Source organism: Rhinoderma darwinii, chromosome 5 (genome assembly GCF_050947455.1).
Source record: "Rhinoderma darwinii isolate aRhiDar2 chromosome 5, aRhiDar2.hap1, whole genome shotgun sequence".
Classification (NCBI taxonomy): Eukaryota; Metazoa; Chordata; class Amphibia; order Anura; family Rhinodermatidae; genus Rhinoderma; species Rhinoderma darwinii.
In genome coordinates, this window is record NC_134691.1 from 50,213,806 (window position 1) to 50,241,173 (window position 27,368).

The 27,368-nt window shown below is 43.9% G+C and overlaps 1 protein-coding gene across 1 annotated transcript; it reads right to left on the reverse strand.

The window, feature by feature from the left end:
• Positions 1-17,477: 17,477 nt before the first annotated feature.
• LOC142652409 (DNA damage-regulated autophagy modulator protein 1-like) lies at positions 17,478-22,632 on the reverse strand. The gene is made up of 8 exons (XM_075828050.1): positions 22,471-22,632; positions 22,144-22,211; positions 21,512-21,654; positions 20,020-20,191; positions 19,647-19,705; positions 19,163-19,249; positions 18,871-19,051; positions 17,478-18,342 (listed from the first exon to the last, which is right to left on the reverse strand). Exons 1-7 carry the CDS (start codon positions 22,590-22,592, stop codon positions 18,977-18,979), a joined length of 726 nt encoding a protein of 241 aa, XP_075684165.1. The 5' UTR covers positions 22,593-22,632; the 3' UTR covers positions 17,478-18,342; positions 18,871-18,976.
• Positions 22,633-27,368: the final 4,736 nt, after the last annotated feature.

Genomic DNA, 27,368 nt, shown 5'->3' on the forward strand with positions numbered 1-27,368 from the left:
TGATCCCCCTGTAGACAACGCCATACAGAGTCCCCCCTGTAGATAACACCATACAGAGTCCCCCAGTAGATAACACCATACAGAGTCCCCCCTGTAGATAACGCCATACAGAGACCCCCTGTAGATAACGCCATACAGAGTCCCCCCTGTAGATAACGCCATACAGACCCCCCTGTAGATAACGCCATACAGACCCCCCTGTAGATAACGTCTTACAGCCCCAAATCCCCCTGTAGATAACGCCATACAGCCCCCTGTAGATAACGCCATACAAACCCCCTGTAGATAACGCCATACAGAACCCCCCTGTAGATAACGCCTTACAGACCCAAATCCCCCTGTAGATAACGCCATACAGCCCCCCCTGTAGATAACGCCATACAGACCCCCCCTGTAGATAACGCCATACAGACCCCCCTGTAAATAACGCCATACAGACCCCCCTGTAGATAACACCATACAGACACCCCCTGTAGATAACGCCATACAGACCCCCTCTGTAGATAACGCCATATAGTCGTCGTCCCCCAAAAAAATGGCCTATCGTTTGTCCTACAAAAGGCATGCATCCCCTATCCACAGGATAGGGGATACATGTGTGATCGCTGGCAGCGATAAGGAGAACGGGGGACCGAAAGTCCCCCGAAGTTCTCCATGACAAACCTCGGACTTTCGGCGTCTGCGCAGTTCAATAAAAATTAAAGGAGCGGAGACTTCCGGGGGCGGGGCATCGTGGATTCCATCCAGGACGAATCTTGGCCATCCTGCCTCAGAAGACATTGTTGGCGATCCTCCTGACTCGGGGGCTTGTATTTACCCCAGAGAGACTCTTATTCTTGATTTCCCCGGTGCCGTGGGTGGTGGAACGCCGATTGTGTCACGAGGGTCCCAGACGCCGTCCTGTTATTGTACACTGCCGCCCAGCAATTGACGAGCCCTGGATTGAGCCCTGGGAGAGAGTGTGACCCAATACCTGGAGCAGTCTCGCTGCTGGCGCTCACCTTACCTGGGTCTCCGGCTGAAGAGGAACAAGATACTCCCATCGGCCATCTTGGGGGTGGCACTGCTCGAACTAACAGCCGCTTGACTGCATCCGCACCGCACGGCCTGTGAGGGGAGTGGAGGGAGAGACGGCGCGGTTCCCGGGTGGGGGGTGCTGTCTCCCATACAGGCCGCTCCCTGGTCCTACGCTTGGCCATCATTGTACGCCGCCGAGCGCTGCTGGCTTGGCAAGAGACGCTCCCGGCCGCCATCTTGCACGAGGCAATACTCGCGAGAGGACTTACCCCAGCCGCCATCTTGCGGGTGGCACTCCTGGACCCGACGACTGCTGATGCCAGACACGGGACTGCGTGCACTCCACACGGATGGTGGGTGGAGTGGCGGTGCACTTCTCAGGTGAGAGGCACCATCTACTGGACGTAACTGTCCGACTCCGGCCTGGATCATCTTCCCGCAAACGGTGGAGACCTCGTGCCCCTTGCCTGAGACCTGAAGCGAGACGGATCGCTGCGGCCTGCGGAGGGATCGGAAGGAACAGTGGTACAATTCACAGGTGAGGAGTGCTGTCTCCCGCACAGGCAATCTGTGATCCCGGCCGCCATCTTGTGCGAGACAACACTCGTGAGAGGACACTCGGATGCCATCTTGCTGGTGGCACTACTGGGCCTGATGGCCGCTGCCACCGACCGGGGGACAGCGTACACACCACACAGACGGGGGGAGGAGCGGCGGTGCAATCCCCAGGTGAAAGGAATCAGCTACTGGGCATATTTGTACTACTCAGGCCTGGACCCTATGACGCCTGGCCGCAATTTTGCCATTGTATTGTTGTCTGGGGGACGGCCGGACAAAGTGTGGGCGCGACGTTGCCCCCGAATCAGCAAGTAGGACCTTTGCAGGCCACAAGGTTAATAATTCCGCCATTCTCCTTTTAAGAGACACTTCCTGAACAACAAACTCACCAACCTAATTGTGCCTTTCCTTAGCCGGCGACTATTCAACTCGACTCTCCTAACTCTGTGGAATACGTAGGCTTACGTCAATATTGTATATCGAATCTGGGATTTACTGCGCCTCAGAGACTTCCCTTTTGACACGCCTTAGTTTGCTCCACCGTTTCATCGGGACATTGATTGTTGAATCCACTATGTTTCGTTCTAGCGATTCTTCCAGAATCCTGCACATGCTGATGGATCTATAAAGATGTAAAGCGCTTTGGGCTACTTTCCTACTGTATGCCTCTGCTGCCAGTTCACTGCCTATAGAACCTCTCTTTTCATTCCCCTGACAGGGGAACGTGACATGCACAAATACTTGACAAAATCATTGAGAGATAAACCTACCCGCTCTTGCGCCGCTCGGACGTCTGGGATAACCCTGTCCTCCAAAATGCAGAAATCCAAAAACCACATGAAGGGGGATAAGCTGACTCCCAAATCCTCATCCAATAGAGGCTCCGGCACTCAAGCTCAGTTCTCCCCAGAACTTCTTCCTGGAGATGATGTCACGCCACCCAGACTATCCCCACAAAACAGTCCTTCGCATGACTCGGAGACTGACTCACTTCAGGCGACCTTAGTGGCACAGGAGGTCTCCAAACTTCTGCTGCCTCTATTCGACAAAAGGCTGGATATCTTGCATGCCTCCATAAATTCTGCATTGGCGCTAATCACTTCGAACGCTCCAAAAATTGCAGATATGGAAACACGATTTACTACGGCAGAGGACTCTATCTCCACAATGGAGGTTGCATTACGACAAAGTCAGGCGACATCCCTAGCCCTGAGAGACAAACTGGACGACCTAGAAAATAGGGACCGGCGAAGCAACTTACGTTTCGTGGATATCCCTGAAAGAGTGACGAATGACCAGCTACTGGACTACATCACCAAAGATATACCCACAGCCCTCAGCATTGACCTTGGACGGGACCTTCTCATGATTGAGAGAGTGCATAGGCTGGGACCACCTAGGGCCCGGGGGAATGCGGGAGACAATAGGCCACGTCCAGTGATTGCCAAATATCTACATTGGGCAATAAAAGAAAGAGTCTTGAGAGCATTCAGGGAGCAGGGGGAACTTCACGTGAATGACTCCAAAATCCTGATTTTTCAAGATTACTCGGCGGCAGTCGCACAGAAGCGAAAAGCCTTTGCTCCAGTTTGCCGATTGTTGCACGAACAGAACACCCGATTTCAGCTCCTCTTCCCGGCCAAGCTGAAAGTGCAAATGGGAGACCGCACGCTAATGTTTGAAGACCCGATCCTGACCCGCAGGGGCCTCCATCTGGAAATGCAGGACGAAGGATAGTGACTACCTTTCGAGAGGAAAAGTTGGCCCTTTTACTCATGGACATGTGCTTACTTCACTCACTTTGTCGAATTAATGCGCAACCTGAGGCAGTTGTGTTCGTAGCAAAACACCAGTTATCTGTAGACACCGCTACGATTTTTGTTGATTCTATGTTTTTTTTGTGTTCTTTATGCTCGCATACTTATTTTCTCCTTTTTCAGGTGGTGGGAGGCGTGACTCCCGTTTGTAAAGGCATCAGTGGGATTTTTTTAAATTAAACATTTAGTGTGTGGGTGATTAAACATTGTTCAAATTTTTTTTATTTTTTTCACGAGTCAGGAAATATTATAAATTAGATTCTAATTTATAATATTTCCCATTGCTGGTCACTAGATGGAGCTATTCCCAAAATTGCAGCATTGCATGTGGTAAAGCAACCACATTGCTTTTTGCTGCAAAATTGGGAAAAAAGCACTCGCTCTAGTGAGCTCTGAGAATCCCCCCCTCCTTTATCCTGGCTAGTGCCGGGATAAACGAGGGGATTGAACGGTCTAACCTCCTACACTGTGTGTCGCCATTTTTTGAGCTAACACACAGTGTAGTAGGTTTACATACAGTAGTAAACACACACAAACACGAACATACATAGAAATCTCTTACCTGCTCCTGCCGCCGCGGCTCCCTCCGGCCCGTCCGCTCCGTCTGCTGCCGCTGGTCCAAGTGCACAAGTCCGGAAGCCGCGACCGGAAGTAGTAATCTTACTGTCCGGCCGCAACTTCCGGTCCACAGGAAAATGGCGCCGGATGGCGCGCATTTCAAATTGGACTGTGTGGGAGCGGCGCATGCGCAGTTCCCACACAGATGGCGTACACAGAAGTGGATGGGACGGGCCTAGTTCGCAGTCCCTATGGGACTGTGGCTGCCGTATTCCATGTCTGTATGTGTCGTTAATCGACACACCTAACCAAAAACCTCGCACCAAAGAAATGGCATGTAGTGGGGTCCCTTATAGCAATTAAACCTAAAAACGAACCAATTGGGACATATCCCTAAAAAGAATATTGTACTCAAAATAAAAAGCACAAAAAATATCTTTATTAAATATAATGACAAAATAACACAATGATAGAAAAAGAGAAATAATACAGCATATACGGAGACATATACAGCAGGGTCAGATGAAAAAGACCATGACCGACAGAATCAACCATATACTAATGATCACTAACACGCTCAAATAATATCCAATAATAACACAAGCCCAGGGGTGTGTAATATAAATCCCACATGTAGCAATAGCAATGCAAAGGTGGCCTATATAATATCAAAGCCTATACAAAGTGTGATAATACGTGGGAAGGGCAGGATAACATATGGCAGCATACATATGATGATAATACGTCAAAGCCAGCACAATGTATAAAAAGGTGCAGCTAAATAGATATGCATATGATAATGCGTAAAAGGTCAGCACAGTATAGCTAAATAGATATACGTATACTGCTAGGTTAGAGTCAGCACAAGTAAAGAGTGCAGCTGTTGACGTATATCAAGAAATATTGTAGCTCAGATAGCCATAGAAAAGTACAGCTGCCATAGTTAAACAGAATAGCCCAAAAGTAAGTACAGGTTTAGCAAAAGCACATACACATACCCTGAGACATGTTGAGAGAGCGTGGAGGATCAGAAGATCTGGGTGAACAAACGCCTCGACGCGCGTTTCGCCCGATAGACCGGCTTCGTCAGGAGACTAATTTAAAATGGTACTCCAGGGTTATAAATAGAGAACATAAAGTTAGGCTCACCTGTGATGAGCGCAAATCGGCGCTCGGAACACACGCCCAGTGACGCCCACATCACGGGACGCGCCGCGCGTCAGATGGAGAGACGCCGCATGATGAAAAATCACCATGGCGACGTAGGACGCTGAGCGGCACTCCCGGATGTAGGCCACACTGCGCATGCGCAACCGAGCGTCTGTGCGGACACCACAGGGGAGACAACAGAAGACAGGACTAACACAATGGCAGTTAGGAGTGGGAAGTAACTACGAGATTGGAATACATCCAACGGAATCTAATGATAAAGGATAAATGCAGATAAAGCAGGATGTTTATAAAAAATATAAAAATAATAGAATATAATGAGAAAAACGGGGGGAAGTGCACACATGACAGGACTGTGCACAATAGGAAAAAGTGAAAAAATAAATAAACTGTAATCCAGTAAATATGTGAAACAGGTGAAAAAAAGGGGCATGTTTATATAATAATAAATATAATACATAATGTGAAAAGTGAATTATTGGTAAACTGAGAATAATAATGGACATACATTAATGTGAATGGGCAAAACCTAAACACCCTATAAAAATAAATATATATAATACAGAAAAATATATATAAAAATAAAATAGTGACAAGTGAATGCATATATATATATAAATAAATATACATGAAACAAAAAAGTGAAATACATCAAGATATATGTTTAAAATAAATCAATATACTCCATCCCATATATCCCATTATATACAACAAATGGAAAGCCGATAATGTGAAACCCAAAATATAATAATAAAATGGAATCCATAGTATCGGCAATAAATACACACATATAGATACATTGGTGGATGTACAAAATGCTGCAAAATCAAATATACAAGAAATAGATATAAAATACTACATAGTGTATATTACAAAATACATATATATATATATAAATAGAAATATATTCCTATATAATTAGTTGAAAAACGCAGCAATCGCTCCAAAAATTTAGAAAAATACACATATTGACAGAAATAATAATACAAAAAATACAAAATACATCAAAATTATATTCACAACATGTGTATAACTTCTCCACTTCTGGTTTGCAATAAAGGCCATATGCGATCCTCGTAGATATATAGAGAAGTAGACCCACTCACTGGACAAGATAAACTGCAATATACAAAAGTAGATATAAAACACATGAAAAAAACCCTAGAGAAAATAAAATTCACGCATGGTTAAAAAATTACAAGAAAGGCCTAAAACTAGTGGCTTCATTTAAGCCAGATGGAGCTACAGTATTAAGTAACGTGATCCACTTCATCTCTTTTCTCAATAACGCCACACGTACATCCCCACCTCTACAGCCCAGAGAGATCTTGTCAATTCCACGTACCTCAAAACCCTTAGGATTACAGGAGTGGAACTCGCGAAAATGCCGTGCAACAGGCTGGAGTTTGTCGATATCCACGACATTAAAGGAACAGTGTCATCACAATTTTTTTTTTAATATGTTAAAGATGTTAGTGCTTTATTAAAAACGTTTATATTTATTTGTGTGTTTGTGTTTTACTTTTTCTTATTTTTACACTTTTTCTTCTCTATGGGGGCTGCCATTTTTTGTTCCATTTCTGTATGTGTCGATTAACGACACATACAGACATGGAATACGGCAGCCACAGTCCCATAGAGACTGCGAACGGGTCCCGTCCCATCCACTTCTGTGTACGTCGTCTGTGTGGGAACTGCGCATGCGCCGCTCCCACACAGTCCAACTTGAAATTGGCGCCGTCCGGCGCCATTTTCCTGTGGACCGGAAGTCGCGGCCGGACAGTAATATTACTACTTCCGGTCGCGGCTTCCGGACTTGTGCACTTGGACCAGCGGCAGCAGACGGAGCGGACGGGCCGGAGGGAGCCGCGGCGGCAGGAGCAGGTAAGAGATTTCAATGTATGTTCGTGTTTGTGTACGTTTACTACTGTATGTAAACCTACTACACTGTGTGTTAGCTCAAAAATTGGCGACACACAGTGTAGGAGGTTAGACTGTTCAAACCCCTCGTTTATCCCGGCACTAGCCAGGATAAAGGAGGGGGGGATGCTGAGAGCTCACTAGAGCGAGGGCTTTTTACCCAATTTTGCAATGCTGCAATTTTGGGAATAGCTCCATCTAGTGACCAGCAATGGGAAATATTATAAATTAGAATTAATTTATAATATTTCCTGAGTCGTGAAAAAAATAAAAAAAATGTGAACAATGTTTAATCACCTACACACTAAATGTTTAATTAAAAAAAAAACAACATGTTTTTCTGGCAACACATTCCCTTTAAGTGCCGATTTGATCTTACTCACGTGTTCCAACACCCGCACCTTCAATTGCCTGGTGGTCATGCCAACATAGATAAGCCCTTACGGACAGGTAGCAAAGTACACCACAGCTACGGTATTACACGTAATGTGGTAGACAATTTTATAATCTTTCCTTCCGCTTGAGCTATGAAAGTTAGAGGTACGTAGAATGTATTTACAGGCAGAACAATGACCGCAGTTATACGAGCCCCAAGGAGGGCCTCTACTCCCAAACGGGTTGGGATATGTCCCAATTGGTTCGTCGTTAATCGACACATACAGAAATGGAAAAAAAAATGGCAGCCCCCATAGGGAAGAAAAAGTGAAAAAATAGAAAAAAGTAACACACAAACACACAAATAAATAAAAACGTTTTTAATAAAACACTAACATTAAACTGACATGAATTTTTTTTTGGTGGTGACACTGTTCCTTTAACCATCTCAAAAGACTCTCCCCTGATATTATTTTTCTTCAGGAGACTCACTGGAGATCAGGCACGCAAAGCAAATTGAAAGCCCCATGGCTAGCAGATTGCCTTTCCGCCTCACATTCTTCCTCTTCGCGGGGGGTCGCGACACTTTTCAGAAGGGACATCCAATACACTGTGGAGAACTCAATAGCGGACCCTCAGGGCATATACCTAATACTACAGGTCTTAATTGACGGGATAGCATATTTACTGGTAAACATTTATGCCATTTATGAAAATAAAACACTGCTTTGACTCCACTATATGGTTTCAAGAACAGCTACTCATGGGGAATACACCTATATTGTAATATGTGTTTATTATACGTTGATGAGTTGTCGGGGATTCGGATTCTCATGGTGCCTGCGGGGGTCACGCCTCTGATCTGTCTAATGGCGATCTCCTTCCTCGGAGACAACTTTTGGATAACATATCGATGGGACTGGCGATGGGTAATTGGCTGGTTCCATGCCCAGGTTTTCATTCACACTGGGGTTGAAAACCCTGCGAGGGAAGGAGAGCCTGTCACTTGCTTGATATATAGATCCCCTCACCTGACCTATTAAATCTCTTGATATAGCGAGCTTAATAATAATGGTTATGACTGTTATGATTTTGTCGTCCCCCCCTTCTGTTTTTATTTTATTTTTTATGTATCCTTTTATTTTATCTTTATTATTATCTTGGATGCTTCTCATTCCCCATCCCCTCTTTACTTTTTGTATCCCTTATTGAAAAATGTTAATAAAAACAATTTTGAAAAAAAATAAAAAATTAAAGGAGCGCTGGTCACGCATGCGCACAAGTGCAACCGGTGCGCAAGTCATTTCTATGGAGCTGCAGACAGACTCTGGAAGTCCGAGGTTTGTCACAGAGAACTTCGGGAGACTTTCGGTCCTTACCGCTGGGCGTCCCAGCGATCCCACATGTATCCCCTATCCTGTGGATAGGGGATGCATGTCTTTTGTAGGAACAACCCCTTCAGTGGCGTCGCGCTGTAGCAGCCATAGCAGCTCCTAGCGGAGACTACGGCCATGGGGGGGGGGCCGTGCCGGCGGATGGCACGGGCCCCCTCATGCTGCGGGCCCCCGGGCCTACGGCTGCTATAGCGGTAGTTATGCCACTGGCATAGACACGCACATACTGGAACATATATACTGTACATACATAGTGAGACATATTTAGACAAACAGGTAAATATATACACATTTTGGAATATATACATACATAAAGGTAAATATATAGACATAATGTGTATATACACACACACACACACACACACACACACACACACACAAAAGGCACTTATATACAAGCACAAATACACATTCACATACATACCCACATGGCCAGCCTTGGATACGTTCGACCAGTGCGGTCGCACAGGGCGCCAGCCGCCACACTGCAAGAGGGGCGTCAGCGGGTGTGTGTATCCCCGCGCCGTTGCAACTACCACCGGGGATACACACACTAACTGCAGTCGCCTTTCCACCCGGGCGCTTCTTAGCTTAGTGGCCGTCGCTACCGCTGTACCAGCCATAGTGGCTGCTAGCGGTGACACCGGGCATGAGGGTGGTGGCGCCGCTAGCAGCTGCTGCGGCTGCTATAGCGGTAGCAACGGCACTATAGCAGAGCAGGGAGGTATCTCCCTGCTCTGCTATCTACTAGCGCCACTGTAGCTCCCTGAAGGAGCGGAATCCCCATGTGGCCGGGGATTCCACTCCTGGAGCGCTGCTTGATGTCTCTGTCCATATATGGACAGTGACATCAGGGGTAACTCCTGAAGCGGAATACCCGGTCACAGCGTTGCAGACGCTATGACCGGGGATACCACTCCAGGAGAAGCCAATGACGTCATGGACACAGACGACAGGAGCTTCCCCTGGAGTGGAATAGACGGTCACAGCGTCGGCAACGCTGTGGACGAGGATTCCGATTCAGGAGTTTCCCCTGATGTCACTGTCCATATATGGACAGAGACATCAAGCAGCACTCCAGGAGCGGAATCCCTGCCCACATGGGGATTCCGCTCCTTCAGGGAGCTAAAGTGGCGCTATCTATACTGGAAAGGGTTGGGGGGGTTCTATCTACAGGGGGGCTGTGGGCTGTGTGGCACTATCTACAATAAAGGACAACTGTGCAGGAGCACACAAAATACCCAGCTTTCCCTGCTATCAAAAAAATGTGTGGAAATAAACTAAGATATAACTTTTATTTAATCTAGCTAAAAGGATTAATCCTTCAGCTAGACTAAATAAACGTTATATCTTAGTTTATTTCCACACATTTATTTGATAGCTGGGAAAGCTGGGTATTTTGTGTGCTCCTGCACAGTTGTCCTTTTTTGAATGTCTATTGCCCGCCATCTATCAGAGTCATTTCGTAGCCCTTGCACTACAAGGGGGCTGTGGGCAGTGTGGCACTACCTACCAGGGGACTGTGTGGCACTACCAACTATGGGGCTGTGAGGCACTATCAACCAGGGGGCTGTGAGCTGTGTGGCACTACCAACCAGGGGCCTGTGGGTTGTGTGGCACTACCAACCCTGGGTCTGTGTGGCACTACCAACCAGGGGGCTGTGGGTTGTGTGGCACTACCAACCAGGGGGCTGTGGGCTGTGTGGCACTACCAACCAGGGGGCTGTGTGGCACTACCAACCAGGGGGCTGTGGGCTGTGTGGCACTACCAACCAGGGGGCTTTGGGCTGTGTGGCACTACCAACCAGGGGGCTGTGTGGCACTACCAACCAGGGGGCTATGTGGCACTACCAACGAGGGGGCTGTGGGGCACTACCAACCAGGGGGCTGTGGGGCACTCCCTACCAGTGGGCTGTGGGGCACTCCCTACCAGGGGTCTTTGCGGCACTCCCTACCAGGGGTCTGTGCGGCACTTCCTACCAGGGGGCTATGTGGCACTCCCTACAGGGGGCTGTGTAGCACTCCCTACAGGTGGCTGTGTGGCGCACTCTACAGGGGGCTGTGTGGCGCTCTTTACAGGGGGCTGTATGGCGCTATCTACAAGGGGGCTGTCTGGCGCTACCTACAAGGGGGCTGTGTGGTGCTACCTGGCTGATGGTCATTTTACTGTGAGTGGGGGCTGATGGTCATTTTACTGTGAGTGGTGGGCTGATGGTCATTTTACTATGAGTGGGGGGCTGATGGTCTTCAAGTGGTTTCCGCCTCCGACCTCCAATTGAAATTAATAGGAGGCAGAAAATACCTGCGGCACCCGTTTGGAGCTTTGTTCCTGCATCTTTTGCATTCGCTTCAACAGCTTAAGAAAAAACACAAAACAATTAGTTAAACAATTAGTGTATAGGTGATTAAACATTGTTCTAATTTTTTATTTTTTTTCACGAGTCAGGAAATATTATAAATTAGATTCTGATTTATAATATTTCCCAGTGCTGGTCACTAGATGGAGCACTTCCCAAAATTGCAGCATTGCATGTGGTAAAGCAACCACATTGCTTTATGCTGCAAAATTGGGAAAAAATCCCTTGCTCTAGTGAGCTCTCAGAATCCCCCCCTCCTTTATCCTGGCTAGTGCCGGGAGAAACGAGGGGATTGAACGGTCAAACCTCCTACACTGTGTGTCGCCATTTTTTGAGCTAACACACAGTGTAGTAGGTTTACATACAGTAGTAAACACACACTGAAACACGAACATACATAGAAATAACTTACCTGCTCCTGCAGCCGCCGCTCCCTCCGATCCGTCCGCTCCGTCTGCTGCCGCTGCTCCAAGTGCACAAGTCCGGAAGCCGCGACCGGAAGTAGTAATCTTACTGTCCGGCCGCGACTTCCGGTCCACAGGAAAATGTCGCCGGACGGCGCACAGTTCAACTTGGACTGTGTGGGAGCGGCGCATGCGCCGTTCCCACACAGACGGCGTACACCATATGGGACTGTAGCTGCCGTATTCCATGTCTGTATGTGTCGTTAATCGACACATACAGAAATGGAGAAAAAAATGGGAGCCCCCATAGGGAAGAAAAAGTAAAAAAATAAAAAAAAGTAAAACACAAACACACAAATAAATATAAAAGTTTTTAATAAAACACTAACATCAAATTGATATAAAAAAAATTTTTGGGGTGACACTTTTCCTTTAAACAACGCTGTCAGTTCCTGAAGGAATTTTGAGGCAGATTTTTTTTGCCTTACAAAAAACGTGTGTACCCTGCGAGTGTAGTGCTTGTTCTTAGCCGTTTTCTGTCTTTCTCGAAACAATTTTTAGTAGGGGGGCCCTGAGGAAATGTTATTTTTCCAGTGCTGCCTCGAGTCTGAAAAGGTTGGGAAACTCTGTACTAGACTACAGGGTCCCGTCATGGAGCAGCTCAGTTCGTCATGGGAACGGGGCCTAGGTGAGTAAAATGTTTGTTTTTGTTTGGGGGCACTGTCTACAAGGGGGAGGTGGGAGACTGTATGGCACTGTCTACAAGTGGGAGGTGGGGGACAGTATGGCACTGTCTACAAGGGGGAGGGGGGGGTTGTATGGCACGATCTACAAAAAGGAGGTGGGGGATTATGGCACTGTCTACAGGGAGGCTATATGACAAAATCTACAGGGGGGCACTATACTGTGTGGGGGCCGCTAAGGGGACATTATACTGTGTAGGGGTACTACAGGTGGCATAATACTGTGGGCACAATTAGAGGACAAAATACTGTGTCCTTGAAGGGGTTGTAATATATTATTAAATATTATTATTATACTGTATGCGGGCACTAAAGGGGCATTATAATTTTTTTATGGGGCATTTTTTTTTAATGATGGGGTGCGGCGCCGAATGATCATTTCGCACAGGGCGCCATCTATCCTAGGGCCGGCCCTGTATACCCATATATACACAGTGCAAATAATGTTGTAGATGTTACCTGCAGTCCTATGTAATACCACATATAACACACAGTGATAACTCTATGAGTACATATAATGTAGTAGATGCCACCTGTAGTCCTATTTAACACCACAGATAACACACAGTGATAACTGAGTAAAGATGTGGTAGTTGTTACCTACATTCCTATGCAATACAGTGATAACTCTCTGAGTACAGATAATGTAGTAGATGTTACCTGCAGTTCTATGTAACACCACAGATAACACAGTGATAATTCTCTGAGTACAGATAAGGTAGTAGATGTTACCTGCAGTCCTATGTAACACACAGTGATAACTCTCTGAGAACATATAATGTAGTAGTGCTACCTGCAGTCCTATGTAACACCACAGATAACACACAGTGATAACTCTATGTACAGATAATGTAGTAAATGTTAGGCTTCGTTCACATATCCATTAGGGCTCTATTCTGATGTTCTGTCTGAGCTTTCCATCAGAATGGTGCCCTGACTGACACAAACATAAACCATAGGTTTCCGTTTCCATTACCATTGATTTCAATGGTGAAGGATCCGGTGCCAATGGTTTCCATTTGTCTCAGTTGTGCAAGGGTTCCGTCATTTTGACGGAATCAATGCCTTAGTCGACTATGGTATTCATTCCGTCAAAACGACGGAACCCTTGCACAACGGAGACAAACAGAAACCATTTGCAATGGATCCGTCACCATTGAAATCAATGGTGATGGAAAAGGAAACTTATGGTTTCTGTTTGTGTCAGTCAGGGCTCTGTTCCGACGGAAAGATCAGACAGAACGTGGAAACGCAGCCCTGACGCAGATGTGAATGCAGCCTTACCTGCGGTCCTATGTAACACCACAGATAACACACAGTGATAACTTTGATTAGAGATAATGTAGTAGATGTTACCTGCAGTCCTATGTAATACCACAGATAACACAGTGATAACTCTGATTAGAGATAATGTAGTTGATGTTACCTGCAGTCCTATGTAACACCACAGATAACACACAGTAATAACTCTTTGAGAACAGATAATGTAGTAAATGTCACCTGAGTTCCTATGTAACACCACAGATAACACACAGTGATAAATCTCTGAGTACAGATAATGTAGTAGTGTTACCTGCAGTCCTATGTAACACCACATATAACACACAGTGATAACAGATATTGTAGTAAATGTTACCTGCAGTCCTATGTAACACCACAGATAACACAGTGATAACTCTCTGAGTACAGATAATGTAGTAGATGTTACTTTCAGTCCTATGTAACACCACAGATAACACAGTGATAACTATACCCACACATATATAAACACACACAGAGGCATACATATATACACACTAACATAGAGACATATATACACATATACACTTACCATCTCTCCATGTTGACAGGCTCACAGGTTACTTGCAGGACGGGCTGTCGGCGGAGCTTCCTCCTTTGACCTTGCTCCTCTGCTTTTGTTTCTTCCATGTGTGTAATGAGGAGCAGAGGACAGAGCAGAGGCAAAGCCCAGTGCCCAGTGTGTATACATGCTGGGAGGGTGCAGCGCCCTCTGCACTCGCACAGGTCGCACATCCCTAAGGCCGATCCTGGGTGTATCTAAGCCTATAATGTTTGATACTATCTCAGAGCAAGGACGTACGTATCATAGAGGCAAGGTGAAAATTCTACTCAAGCCATGAACATGGACCAATTTATTATCTTTGTTATGTGGTCCTTCATCCTCTATGTAAATCACTGTCTTAGAGAATTGGTGTATCTAAGCTTATTCTGTGTGATACAGTCTCAGGGAACTGGAAAGTATTAGTGTATCTAAGCCGATATGGTATAATACTGTCTCAGAGACCTGCAATGTCCTGGAGTATCTAAGCCTACCATGTGTGATACATTCTGAGAGTACTGGAATGAACCTCTGTATGTAAACCTGTCATATGTGATACAGTGTTAGGAAACAAGAATGTACTGGTGTATCCAAGCTTTACTCGTGTGATACTGTCTCAGAGAACTACACAGTACTACATTCCTCATCATATAATGTTACTGAGTTGTATTATATCATTATTATATCATTATTATATCATTATTGTGATATATGTATAATGTATATGAATTAGGCCTCATGCACACGACCGTAGTGTTTTTCTGGTCCGCAATTTCCAGGACCGTGTTCCGCGAAATGTCCTCCGCAGTTCATCCGTATGTAATCCGCAAAATGCGGATTAAAAAAAAAAAACCTAGGTAAAACAGGATGACGACAGAACTCATTCCCGGTTGTCGCCTAGCAACACTTCCGCAAATCCGCAAACTGCGGTTGACACACGGAGGTGTACCCGCATTTTCCACGGGCCCATTGACTTCTATGGGCATGTCCGCATCGAATTTGCGTGCCGTAATAAGACATGTCCTGAGTTTGTGCGGCACGGATTTGCGGACATGCGGGGACCCGTGAAAACACGGATAGTGTGTATGGGCCCATAGAAATGAATGGGTTCGCAATTCTCCCGTGAATTTTCGGGGGAATTGTGTATGCAAAAACACGTTCGTGTGCATGGGGCCTAAGTCCTGGTTAATGTTATCATAAAGTAGTGCGCTGTACTTTAGCGCCAGTGGATTATTATATATATCGTCATCAGAGTCCATGTTGTCACTTTTGCGAACCCATGGGTAAAGTACTAGAGGGCCACACACAGATCAATGGCATATATATATATATATATACATATATATATATATACACCAGTAGAAAAAACGGCAGCACTCTAATTCAGTATATAGGTTCCAGTAATGAAGGGTGCCAGCTGATAGTCTCGATCCAAAGACCATACGTATATCCAAAAAGAAAGTTCAGCAGCACTCCAATGATCAAGGTGAAAAAAAGGTGAAATTTATTGAGCCAACATGACAATGCAACGTTTCCGTCCCACCTTGAGAAAGGTCCCAAGGTGGGACGGAAACGTTGCATTGTCATGTTGGCTCAATAAATGTCACCTTTTTTTCACCTTGATCATTGGAGTGCTGCTGAACTTTCTTTTTGGATATATATATATATATATATATACACTACCGAAATTTCCTTATTTTTGCGAGAAAAGCAGTTTTTTTCAATGAAGATAACATTAAATTAATCAGAAATACACTCTATACATTGTTAATGTGCTAAATTACTATTCTAGCAGCAAACGTCTGGTTTTTGATGCAATATCTACATAGGTGTATAGAGGCCCATTTCCAGCAACCATCACTCCAGTGTTCTAATGGTACATTGTGTTTCCTAACTGTGTTAGAAGGCTAATGGATGATTAGAAAACACTTGAAAACCCTTGTGCAATTATGTTAGCACCGCTGTAAACAGTTTTGCTGTTTAGAGGAGCTATAAAACTGACCTTCCTTTGAGCTAGTTGAGAATCTGGAGTATTACATTTGTGGGTTCGATTAAACTCTCAAAATGGCTAGAAAAAGAGAGCTTTCATGTGAAACTCGACAGTCTATTCTTGTTCTTAGAAATGAAGGCTATTCCATGCGAGAAATTGCCAAGAAACTGAAGATTTCCTACAACGGTGTGTACTACTCCCTTCAGAGGACAGCACAAACAGGCTCTAACCAGAGTAGATAGAGAAGTGGGGGGCCCCGCTGCACAACTGAGCAACAAGACAAGTACATTAGAGCCTCTAGTTTCTGAAAGAGACACCTCACAGGTCCTCAACTGGCAGCTTCATTAAATAGTACACACAAAACGCCAGTGTCAGCGTCTACAGAGAAGAGGCGACTCCGGGATGCTGGCCTTCAGGGCAGAGTGGCAAAGAAAAAGCCATATCTGAGACTGGCTAATAAAAGGAAAAGATTAATATGGGCAAAAGCCCACAGACATTGGACAGAGGAAGATTGGAAAAAAGTGTTATGGACAGACGAATCGAAGTTTGAGGTGTTTGGATCACACAGAAGAACATTTGTGAGGCGCAGAACAACTGAAAAGATGCTGGAAGAGTGCCTGACGCCACCTGTCAAGCATGGTGGAGGTAATGTGATGGTCTGGGGTTTCTTTGGTGCTGGTAAAGTGGGAGATTTGTACAAGGTAAAAGGGATTTTGAATAAGGAAGGCTATCACTCCATTTTGCAACGCCATGCCATACCCTGTGGACAGCGTTTGATTGGAGCCAATTTCATCCTACAACAGGACAATGACCCAAAGCACACCTCCAAATTATGCAAGAACTATTTAGGGAAGAAGCCGGCAGCTGGTATTCTATCTGTCATGGAGTGGCCAGCGCAGTCACCAGATCTCAACCCCATAGAGCTGTTGTGGGAGCAGCTTGACCGTATGGTACGCAAGAAGTGCCCATCAAGCCAATCTAACTTGTGGGAGGGGCTTCTGGAAGCATGGGGTGAAATTTCTCCCGATTACCTCAGCAAATTAACAGCTAGAATGCCAAAGGTCTGCAATGCTGTAATTGCTGCAAATGGAGCATTCTTTGATGAAAGCAAAGTTTGAAGGAGAAAATTATTATTTGAAATAAAAATCATTATTTCTAACCTTGTCAATGTCTTGACTATATTTTCTAGTCATTTTGCAACTCATTTGATAAATATAAGTTTGAGTTTTCATGGAAAACACAAAATTGTCTGGGTGACCCCAAACTTTTGAAAGGTGGTGTATATATATTATATCAGTATAATTATTATTGAAAGTAATGAAGACAATAACACGTTTTAGGTGGTAGAAATAAGTAAAATGACTTTATTAAACTGTTTTATAAGCCAACAACCAAGGACCATGAGGATAGTAAACAGTCCCCTACTTCTTTCTCCTTGTTGTAGGATGATATTTGGGAGAAAGGTTGGTGCCGGTGGTTGTCTTGGCACTTGGTTATATTTCTGGAGCCTCTGCAGTTTAGGATGTTCCTGCTTGGCTGTGACGTGCCATTGCAGTTCGTTGTAGGGTCTACTGGACATAAATAGTTCTTGTAGTTCTTTCTCCATGATGTAAGATGATATTTGGTCGCCATCTCTTGAGTTAAGCAGTTTAGGATGTTCCCACAGTAGTTACTACTTGACTGTGACGTGCCATTCAACCTCGCTGTAGGGTCCATTGTTTTTAAACGGTTCTTGTCGTTTATTCTCCCCATTGTAAGATGATTTATGGGGAAAAGGTTGGTGCTGGTAGATGTTTTAGCACTAGGTTGCATTTCTAGACCCTTTGAAGTTTGAGATTTTCCTGCTCGGCTGTGACGTGCCGTTCCACCTTATTGTAAAGTCCACTGGTCATAAACAGTTCTTTTAGTTCTTTCTCCCTGATGTAAGATATTTTTAGGAGAAAGATTGGAGGTGGTGGATGTCTTGGCACTTGGTTGTATTTCTGGAGCCTCTGCAGTTTGAGATGTTCCTGCTCGGCTGTGACGTGCCATTCCACCTCGCTGTAGGGTCTACTGGTCATAAACAGTTCTTTTAAATCTTTCTCCGTGATGTAAGATGATATTTGGGAGAAAGCTTGGAGGTGGTGGATTTCTTGGCACTTGGTCGCCATCTCTTGGTCGCTGTGACGTGCCATTCCATTCCACCTCGTCTGTAGAATACTAGAAAAAATGGAAAGTAAACCTGTAACTATATGGACAAATCTTCTAATATTTGAAAAAACATCTATATATTTTTTTACATGGTAATGGAGACAGTAGTGACCATAACAGCTAAACCCAGTGGTGGTAGTCATCGTTGTCGCCCCCCAATCTAGTTTCTGCCTCTATTCAAGGATCTGCATTACTTCAGAGGGCAATATAATACCACATAACTCTCACAGTGCTCCATTATCTGGGCAAGGTCTAAGGGTGCAGGGGGTGGGATAGTGGACTCATTATAAAATACCATGTTATCTGTGGTCTATTATAATATGACTGGTGGTAATCCTACTGCTTCGTCATTGTCAGGGTGCTGAAAATATGCAGCCCCAGAATGAAACGACATATTTAGCTCCTCTACATCTGGTTATTTTATCATATTTCTGGGGGGGGGGATACCCTTTTAATAGTGGTTGGGTTGGATATTGGATATTCTCTACCTGTCATCTATATACATGTGATTTAGGACATACAACATATTAACCTCACCTTTATTTTTATTTTTGTCAGGTCCAACATGGAAGATTAGGGCTGGATCTTGTGTAATTGTGGTTTGGGGTGTGTGGTCTCACATCACCGCCCACGAGGGTCCTCTTTATACTCCAGAGTCCTGGTCATTCTCCCTCTTGGAGATGGTGAAGCTTTTCCAGGTAATTGTAATAGATAGACTCTAAGAAAAGAAACACATATCCACATTATAAACCCCATGATTGTAGAGATGAATAATAATGTTATTACAAGGTCTGGTATAAGAGGTGATAATGAGGTTACGTCTACTGACCTGCATATTCTGATAGTAGCTCAATACATTCACCAGAATGAGGACCAACGTCGACCACTCTATAATTTTTGCTGTCATTTCACTGATCTGTGAAAAAATATAAAAATTAATATAGAAAAAATTGCGCAAAACAAGAGCTTTCCGCCGTGTCTAAGGTTTTGCTGCATTCATGTTAATTGCATGGAGTCATGTGTCTGACGGCGAGGCCAAAACAGACCTGACCCATTGTCATGTACATGACATCACATCCATTACATTATGGATGTCATGATCACCATGGTGCTGAGAATGAGCACAAAGTTTATGGGTCCAATTGTATTCCTATAGAACTGATTCTAGGTGTACAAATAAAATCTATCCAATGATCCACAATTTTTGATAATTTCATTAATGCCGGATTAAAGAAATTTTCCATCCACTGGTTTGTACCAGTGGCTCAGCATGTCATTAACTTGATATTATCTATGAAATATACTGTACATACCTTTAGACATTCATCTCCAGCGCACAGGTGGGTGTATACTGATACCCTACTTCCAATGTCTGGTAATTTATTATATAGGAAAATAACGTTTATTATGTGTCTTATAGGATTTACTACACTTTTATGTAAGATAAATGTTAATACAATACATATATAACAATGACAGTACCGCTGTTTCTATTCAGTGTCTTCCTGCAAGAAGCTGAACAATGTTACCAGATGACACTGTGTTATACCAGCATGTCGCCATCTGACGACCAAGATCAGAAAATTAAGGGAAATGATCACCTCGAGATCTGATGTTTTCTAAATGTGAACCTAAAGACAAGGACGGTTGGATTCCATTGTGTTAATATTATTTAAGAAAGGATACATGAAACTACTAAGGTCAGGGCCATGATACAAGACGCTGTTCTAAAATGGCTGATGACTCTTCGGCTTCCTGGAACTTTGTAGAGGAGTATGGACTGCCAAAGGTTGTAGATACCACCAAGTCCAAATGCGATGAAAGAGCTAAGCCGGTGAGTTATTGGAAAAGCGTCGGTCTAGAAAACAAGCAGAAATTTGTTACGGAATCAATAACTAATTTTCAAAAAATCATCAATGACGTTTTCACATAATAACCCCAGAGATTTAATGGATAAAGTGCCCATACGATTTATAGAAATACAAGTAATTTTCTCTATTTATATCATAGCCAAGGATGTCAACTCTTCTGGTAAAACTGGGAGCCACCCTACTTTTAGTCTACGTCATCCAGTCACCTAGTGATATATAGTTTCACTCAGTTCCCGGAGATGATAGCTAAAAAAAAAGGGTGCAGGAGCAATAAAAAAACAAACAAAGAAAAAAACGGTATGTATTCTTATTCTTCTAGCTGCCGGCTCTTGCTCTCAGCTTTGGGCACCACTAAACTTGATACTCACTCTCTGAACTGCCCTCACTCTCCAGCACTGATGCCCCAGTATCTGCCGTTGAAGTGGTCACGTGCATCCCGAGATCGATGAATGGCATGCGACCACTGCAGGAGCTTCCGGAACCGCAGCAGCGAAGAGCGGGGCCTCAGCACTTGAGCGGAGAAGGGCACTTCACAGGGTGGGTATTTCATAGTTTTTTATTGACATCCCCTGCCCTACTGCTTTTTAAAAGTCCCAGATAACCCCTCTGGTTTGAAGACTGTATATATTATTGGGGTCTGGTCTGGGAACTGAATATATTTAGGAGATCTGGGGTCTGATTTTAATATAGAGGGTCTAAATGTATTTAGGGGGTCTGGGGTCTGATATTAATATATTAGAGGGTTTGAATATATTCAGCCATACCCCTCAATAAAAGCAACACCGCACAAAAAGGCCATTCCTATTTTTGCCTCGATCCGCTGCTCGAGTATTACCATTTGAAGGGCTTTTTCCAGGTTGACATTTCTGCATGGCTGCTATTAAAATCCTGTTAGTTGCCTTGGAAACAGACAGCAGTTTCGCTCCACCCCACTGTCAGTCACTGTCAGCTGAGCTCTATCATCTAAGCTCCCACAATGCAATTCTCTATGTCCACATGAAAGCAGCAGAATTCTTAGTTTAGCTTTAGACATGAATGGAGAATAAAACATCATGTTGTCCAATGAGGATGCACTATTAGTGTATATGAACGTCATATCTCCTTTCTATTAGTCAGAGCGGAAAGCTGCTAACAAAATGATGTCTCCCGCTCTGAAGGACTCAGGGCACCCATCGATTATATGGTAACCCATTCATTTAAATAAACCAAGTAATACCACATTAGTGTGTGGCCACCCGGTGATAACCACCTATCGTGGCCACCAGCGGTTCAGCTACCTATTTAAAGAATAACATTTATTAACTTACTGAAAATACAGCCATTACGACTATATTGCCGCATGATGACCATCCAATTGCCAGGAGGATCTTTTGAATCAAGGCCTGATGAGCCCCAAAGGCTTCAGCATGGAGCATGATGAACTTATAATGTAGAAACATCAGACCCAGAGCTGAAAAAGAGCAAATGAGCCGAATAAATTCTCTACCACGTGTAAAACAACCTAATAACATCTATGAAGCGTGGACCAAGCACTAAACCCAACAAGAAACCTTCAATAATGGACCGAAACATTTATCTGCATCGTCTAATCCAAACAATTATCTATCAATTGCTAATAACAAAACTATATATATATTTTTTAGAAAAATCTGATTACTACTACAGGCTGAGATGGGGATGGCAGGGTGCGACTGATGCCTAGTCTGAGTTATGACTGACTGGTTGCTAGGGATACACTACCTATCAACCACAGTCTTGTCTGGCAATGTGTCCCTAGCAACCAGCCTGCATCTCTCACTGCCATAGTAAACACATTTTTGTAAAAATAAATGTAGGATTGACCCCAGAGTAATATAATCAGATATAAGCCATTGTATAATAACCCGCCATCCCCCAGAAGTAGAAAAATATTATAATCACTTCCGTGATATTTACTTACAGGCAATGGCCATTCCTTCGAATCCTATGATAAACAGGATATTTTCGGGAAAATAATTTCCCGCTTCACTGTAAAACAGAAAAGAAAAAGGTCAATGTTAAATAATATCGAAAAATTGACAGAATTGTTTCATCTTAATAATCATCAGTCTGATAATAATCTATAGGACTGAGGGGATGAGGGGATGCGTTTCTATGTCCTCTTGCGGCCCCTCTGGGTAATGAAAGCCATTTTGTTCATAAGATATTTCCTCCTAATTTAAGTAATTACCTTATACATTCCCAAACCCAAACTATAAAATAAGAGTCTTGTAATTCTCCATCTTACCTGATGTACATCAGTGGTGTGGCATGGTTGTTGATAACAGTCAGTGTGTAGCTAGCAGAGAGCCAGGCTACACACCAAAAGGCCAAGAGGATGGAGAAGAATCCCAATCCGTTGATCTCCATAACAGTGAGAAGTTGCCAATAATTCAACAAATCGCACTCTGTGTCAATTCACAGAAAAAAAGACCGGGCTACTGTCAGGGGAATATTTATAACCCCTCATCATCTCTCTGTGACATCATAGTTAAGTGATGTCATCATGATGTCACAGTTAAGTCAGTTCTGCTGCTGTCAGGGGAATTCCTAGCCTCTTAGCTCTCTGTGACATCGTAGCTCAGTGATGTCACCATGATGACACAGTAAGGTCAGTTCTGCTCTGGAGCTGCCATGGTTTAGTATCAGTTATGAACTTATTTCTACTATTACAGACCCCAGAATACAAGTCATTGATGTAGTGACATTTCAGGGTCTTTTTTCACAGTAGTCAATGTAAGATCATCTGTAAGGCTCTGTTCACATCTGCGTTGGAGTCCCGTTCTGACGTCCTGTCGGAGGTTTCCTTCAGAACGGCACCCTGTACAGACACAAACTGACACAGACGGAAACCAGAGGTTTCTGTCTCCATCACCTTTGATTTCAATGGTGCCCATGGTTTCCGTTTGTCTCTTTTGTACACTGGATCAGTAGTTTTGCTGGAGGCAATAGCATAGTAGACTATTCTATCGCTTCCGGCAAAACGACGGGTCCGGTGCACAAAAGAGGCAAACGGAAACCACGGGCACCGGCTCCGTCACCATTGAAATCAATGGTGATGGAGACGGAAACCTCTGGTTTCCATCGGTGTCAGTTTGTGTCTGCTCAGGGTCCCGTTCTGACGGAAACCTCCGACGGGAACGTCAGAACGGGACCCCAACGCAGATGTGAACAGAGCCTTATATGGTGCTAATAAAAAGTCTTCACCCCCCCTTCCCCCAATTGACTTTATCATGTTGTTTTGGGTAACAGCATTGTATCACAGAGAATTTAGCAAAGTGCTCTGCATTTATTTTGAACTCCTGATATTGTAGCCACAACTTTTTTCATTGAGGCAGCTGTATAATGCTTTATGTTTTCCAGGATGAGTTGTCATTTTTGGCCATTATTTTGTGGTCCATATAAAATAGCATTTCATTCATATTAATTAATTTTGGAATAAAATAAAACAAAACTATTCCGATATTTATTTTTTGTTGTTTTTTTTTTATGTCGTTTAACATTACATAAAAAATATGCAATTTTTTTATGGGTTTAGCAACTTTGGGGCAAATTTATCAAAACTCAAAAAGAAAAACTGTCCCTGTTGCCCATAGCAACCAATCACAGAACATTTTTCATTTCTCCAGACAAGTTTAAGAAAATGGGAGCTCTGATTGGTTGCTATGGTCAACAAAGCCAGCTTTATTTTAGACAGCTTCAATAAATTTGCCCCTTTTTCTTTTTACAGTAACGTTATTATTCGCGTTTGGAGCCTTTGTAGTAACTCTATTTTCATTTTTTTCCCCAAATATGGGGCCAACTTATTTCTATATTCTATATTATATTGGCATAACATTGGCAGCCATAGTCAGTGCACCTATAACCAGAGTCCACAAGTGTCTGTGCTCCATCACTACTGCCCCAGATTCTGGGTTCTGCCCCATGTGCCCCAGTCCCGCATATTCCCAACTAGTCCATACATATTCCCAACTGCAAGAGCTATTAGGATTCTGAATGTGTCTTCATACTTAAAGAGACTCTGTCACCACATTATAAGTTCCCTGTCTCCTATATAAGGAGATCGGCGCTGTAATGTAGGTGACAGTAATGCTTTCTATTTAAAAAACCGATCTATTTTCACAATGTTAGGAGCGATTTTAGTTTATGCTAATGAGCTTTCTTAATGCCCAAGTGGGCGTACTTTTACTTTCGACCAAGTGGGCGTTGTACAGAGGAGTGCATGACGCTGACCAATCGGCATCATGCACTCCTCTCCATTCATTTACACTGCACTAGCGATATAGCTATATCACTATGTGCAGCCTCATACACAAGCCCTAACATTACTACAGTGTCCTGTAGTTTATGATTTACAAGTACATCCAGTGAAGCTCCCGCTAGGACATATGATGCATGTAGGTTGTTGGTACCCAGATGCATAACTTTACATTTATCTACATTAAACTTCATTTGCCAACTGGATGCCCAAACACTTAGTTTGTTTAAATCCGCTTGCAATTCACAAACATCTTCCATAGACTGAACTATATTACATAGCTTGGTGTCATCTGCAAAAATAGAAATAGTGCTATTAATCCCATCCTCTATATCATTAATAAATAAGTTGAATAATAGTGGTCCTAGCACGGAACCCTGGGGTACACCACTTATAACCGGGGACCATTCAGAGTAGGAATCATTGACCACAACTCTCTGGATACGGTCCTTGAGCCAATTCTCAATCCAATTACAAACTATACTATCTAAACTTATAGTCCTTAAAGGGGTTGTCCAGGAAAAAAAAATATTCTAAAAAGTATCCCCCAGCCTTGGTTTGCCTTCTCTAATACCCCCTATTAACCTCCTAACCAGTTTCTGTTTGATCTCCATCGTCACTGCTGCTCTTTCCGTTTGTTTACATCCCTTGCTTCTGGTCCTGGCTGTTTCCTGTCTTGTAACCCACCATACCCATGATCCCTTGCTGCATCTGAGGAGACAGCTTGCATCTCCCTCTCCCCACTTCCTCCAAAGCATTTCAGCTATTTGCATATTGCCACGCCCCTCTATGTTCACAGGTCCTTCCCTGCTCTAATTCCAGGCAGCTCCCTCCCTGCACACTGTCCTACACACTAATAATCATCATTATCCTTTGTGCCTCCATCTATCCCTGATCTAAGTACAGGCACCCATCTCCCTCCCCCGCCCCTTTCACAGCCTGATAAATGTAAGTCTGCCCACTCCACCTATGTCAGACATCTTGGTACACACAATCCAGTCAGCACATTTTCCTCACCTGCTGCTGGATCTGTTCCAAGAGATCCTGTATTAGGCCCTGTTAACACTAAGTTTTTTTGCAGGCAGAAAATTCTGCCTCAAAATTCTGTCTGGAATTCCAAGGCAGATTTTGATCTGCCTGTGCGCCGATTGTCGCGTTTTTCGCAGCGTTTTTGCCCGTGGCCATTGAGTGCCGCGGGCAAACACGCAGCGAAAAAAACTTTCTCTGCCTCCCATTGATGTCAATAAGGGGTCAGAGACGTAAACGCCCGAAAATATGGCATGCCACTTCTTTTTCCCGCGAGCGGTAAAACTGGCATAAACGCCTCCGCCTCCCATTGAAACCAATAGGAGGCGTTTTTGGCCATTTTTTGTCGCATTATCCGACGCGGTTTCCTTAGTATAGGCCATTAATATCTGATCTGTCAGGGTTCGACACCCGGCACCTTTCGTCGATCGGCTGTTTTGAAGGGGCCACAGTGCTCGTACGAGCGCTGCATCCCCTCCATTTCCTTTACTGCTCACATTGTGAATCACGGACACACGTAGCGGCGGTTCACAGTATTACTGCTTTCTCCCATTCAAGTATATACTGTAATACTGTGAACTGCCGCTACACGTGTGTCCGTGATTCAGTGTGAGCAGTAAAGGAAATGGAGGGGAAGCAGCGCTAGTACGAACATTGCGGCCCCTTCAAAACAGCCGATCTGCAGGGAGACGGGCCACCTCCCATCAGATATTGATGGCTTATCCTGAGGATAGGCCATCAATTTTTGTTGACTGGAAAACCAGTTTGACACCCCAAATATGATTACTTTATGGAAAGTAGACCCCCAAGGTATTAATTTAACGACATATCAAATATTTGAAAATCTGCCGTGTAAAATGTCTGCAGCATGACGATGAGTCTGTAAAATCTCATCTACTTGCCTTGTACTCCGTGTGTTACATGGTGACTTTGGCCACGACACTGGTTGTCTGACCAAAGATCGCTATGTCCCATAGCCTACACCGCAAGTAATGAAAGTCAATGTGGTCGCGTTGCGACCTGCAAGTAACTGCGACACGACAGTTTGGATTTCTTGCAACTGTCATGTCGTGGCAACTTGTGCGTTGCGACACAACCACATTGACTTTTATTACATGCAATGTAGGCTACGGGACATAGCCATCTTTGGCTGGCCGACCTGTGTCGTACGTGGCCAAAGTCACCATGTTGCAGATAGACATATTTATTAAGCCTGACATGACAAGGTGGATTATTATATCTATCGTCATCAGAGTCCATGTTGTCACTTTTGCGAACCCATGGGTAAAGTACTAGAGGGCCACACACAGATCAATGGCATATATATATATATATATATATATATATATATATACATACACTACCGTTCAAAAGTTTAGGGTCACTAAAAAAGCACAGTTTTTTTCAATGAAGATAACATTAAATTAATCAGAAATACACTCTATACATTGTTAATGTGCTAAATGACTATTCTAGCTGCAAACGTCTGGTTTTTAATGCAATATCTACATAGGTGTATAGAGGCCCATTTCCAGCAACCATCACTCCAGTGTTCTAATGGTACATTGTGTTTGCTAACTGTATTAGAAGGCTAATGGATGATTAGAAAACAATTGAAAACCCTTGTGCAATTATGTTAGCACCGCTGTAAACAGTTTTGCTGTTTAGAGGAACTATAAAACTGACCTTCCTTTGAGCTAGTTGAGAATCTGGAGCATTACATTTGTGGGTTCGATTAAACTCTCAAAATGGCTAGAAAAAGAGAGCTTTCATGTGAAACTCGACAGTCTATTCTTGTTCTTAGAAATGAAGGCTATTCCATGTGAGAAATTGCCAAGAAACTGAAGATTTCCTACAACGGT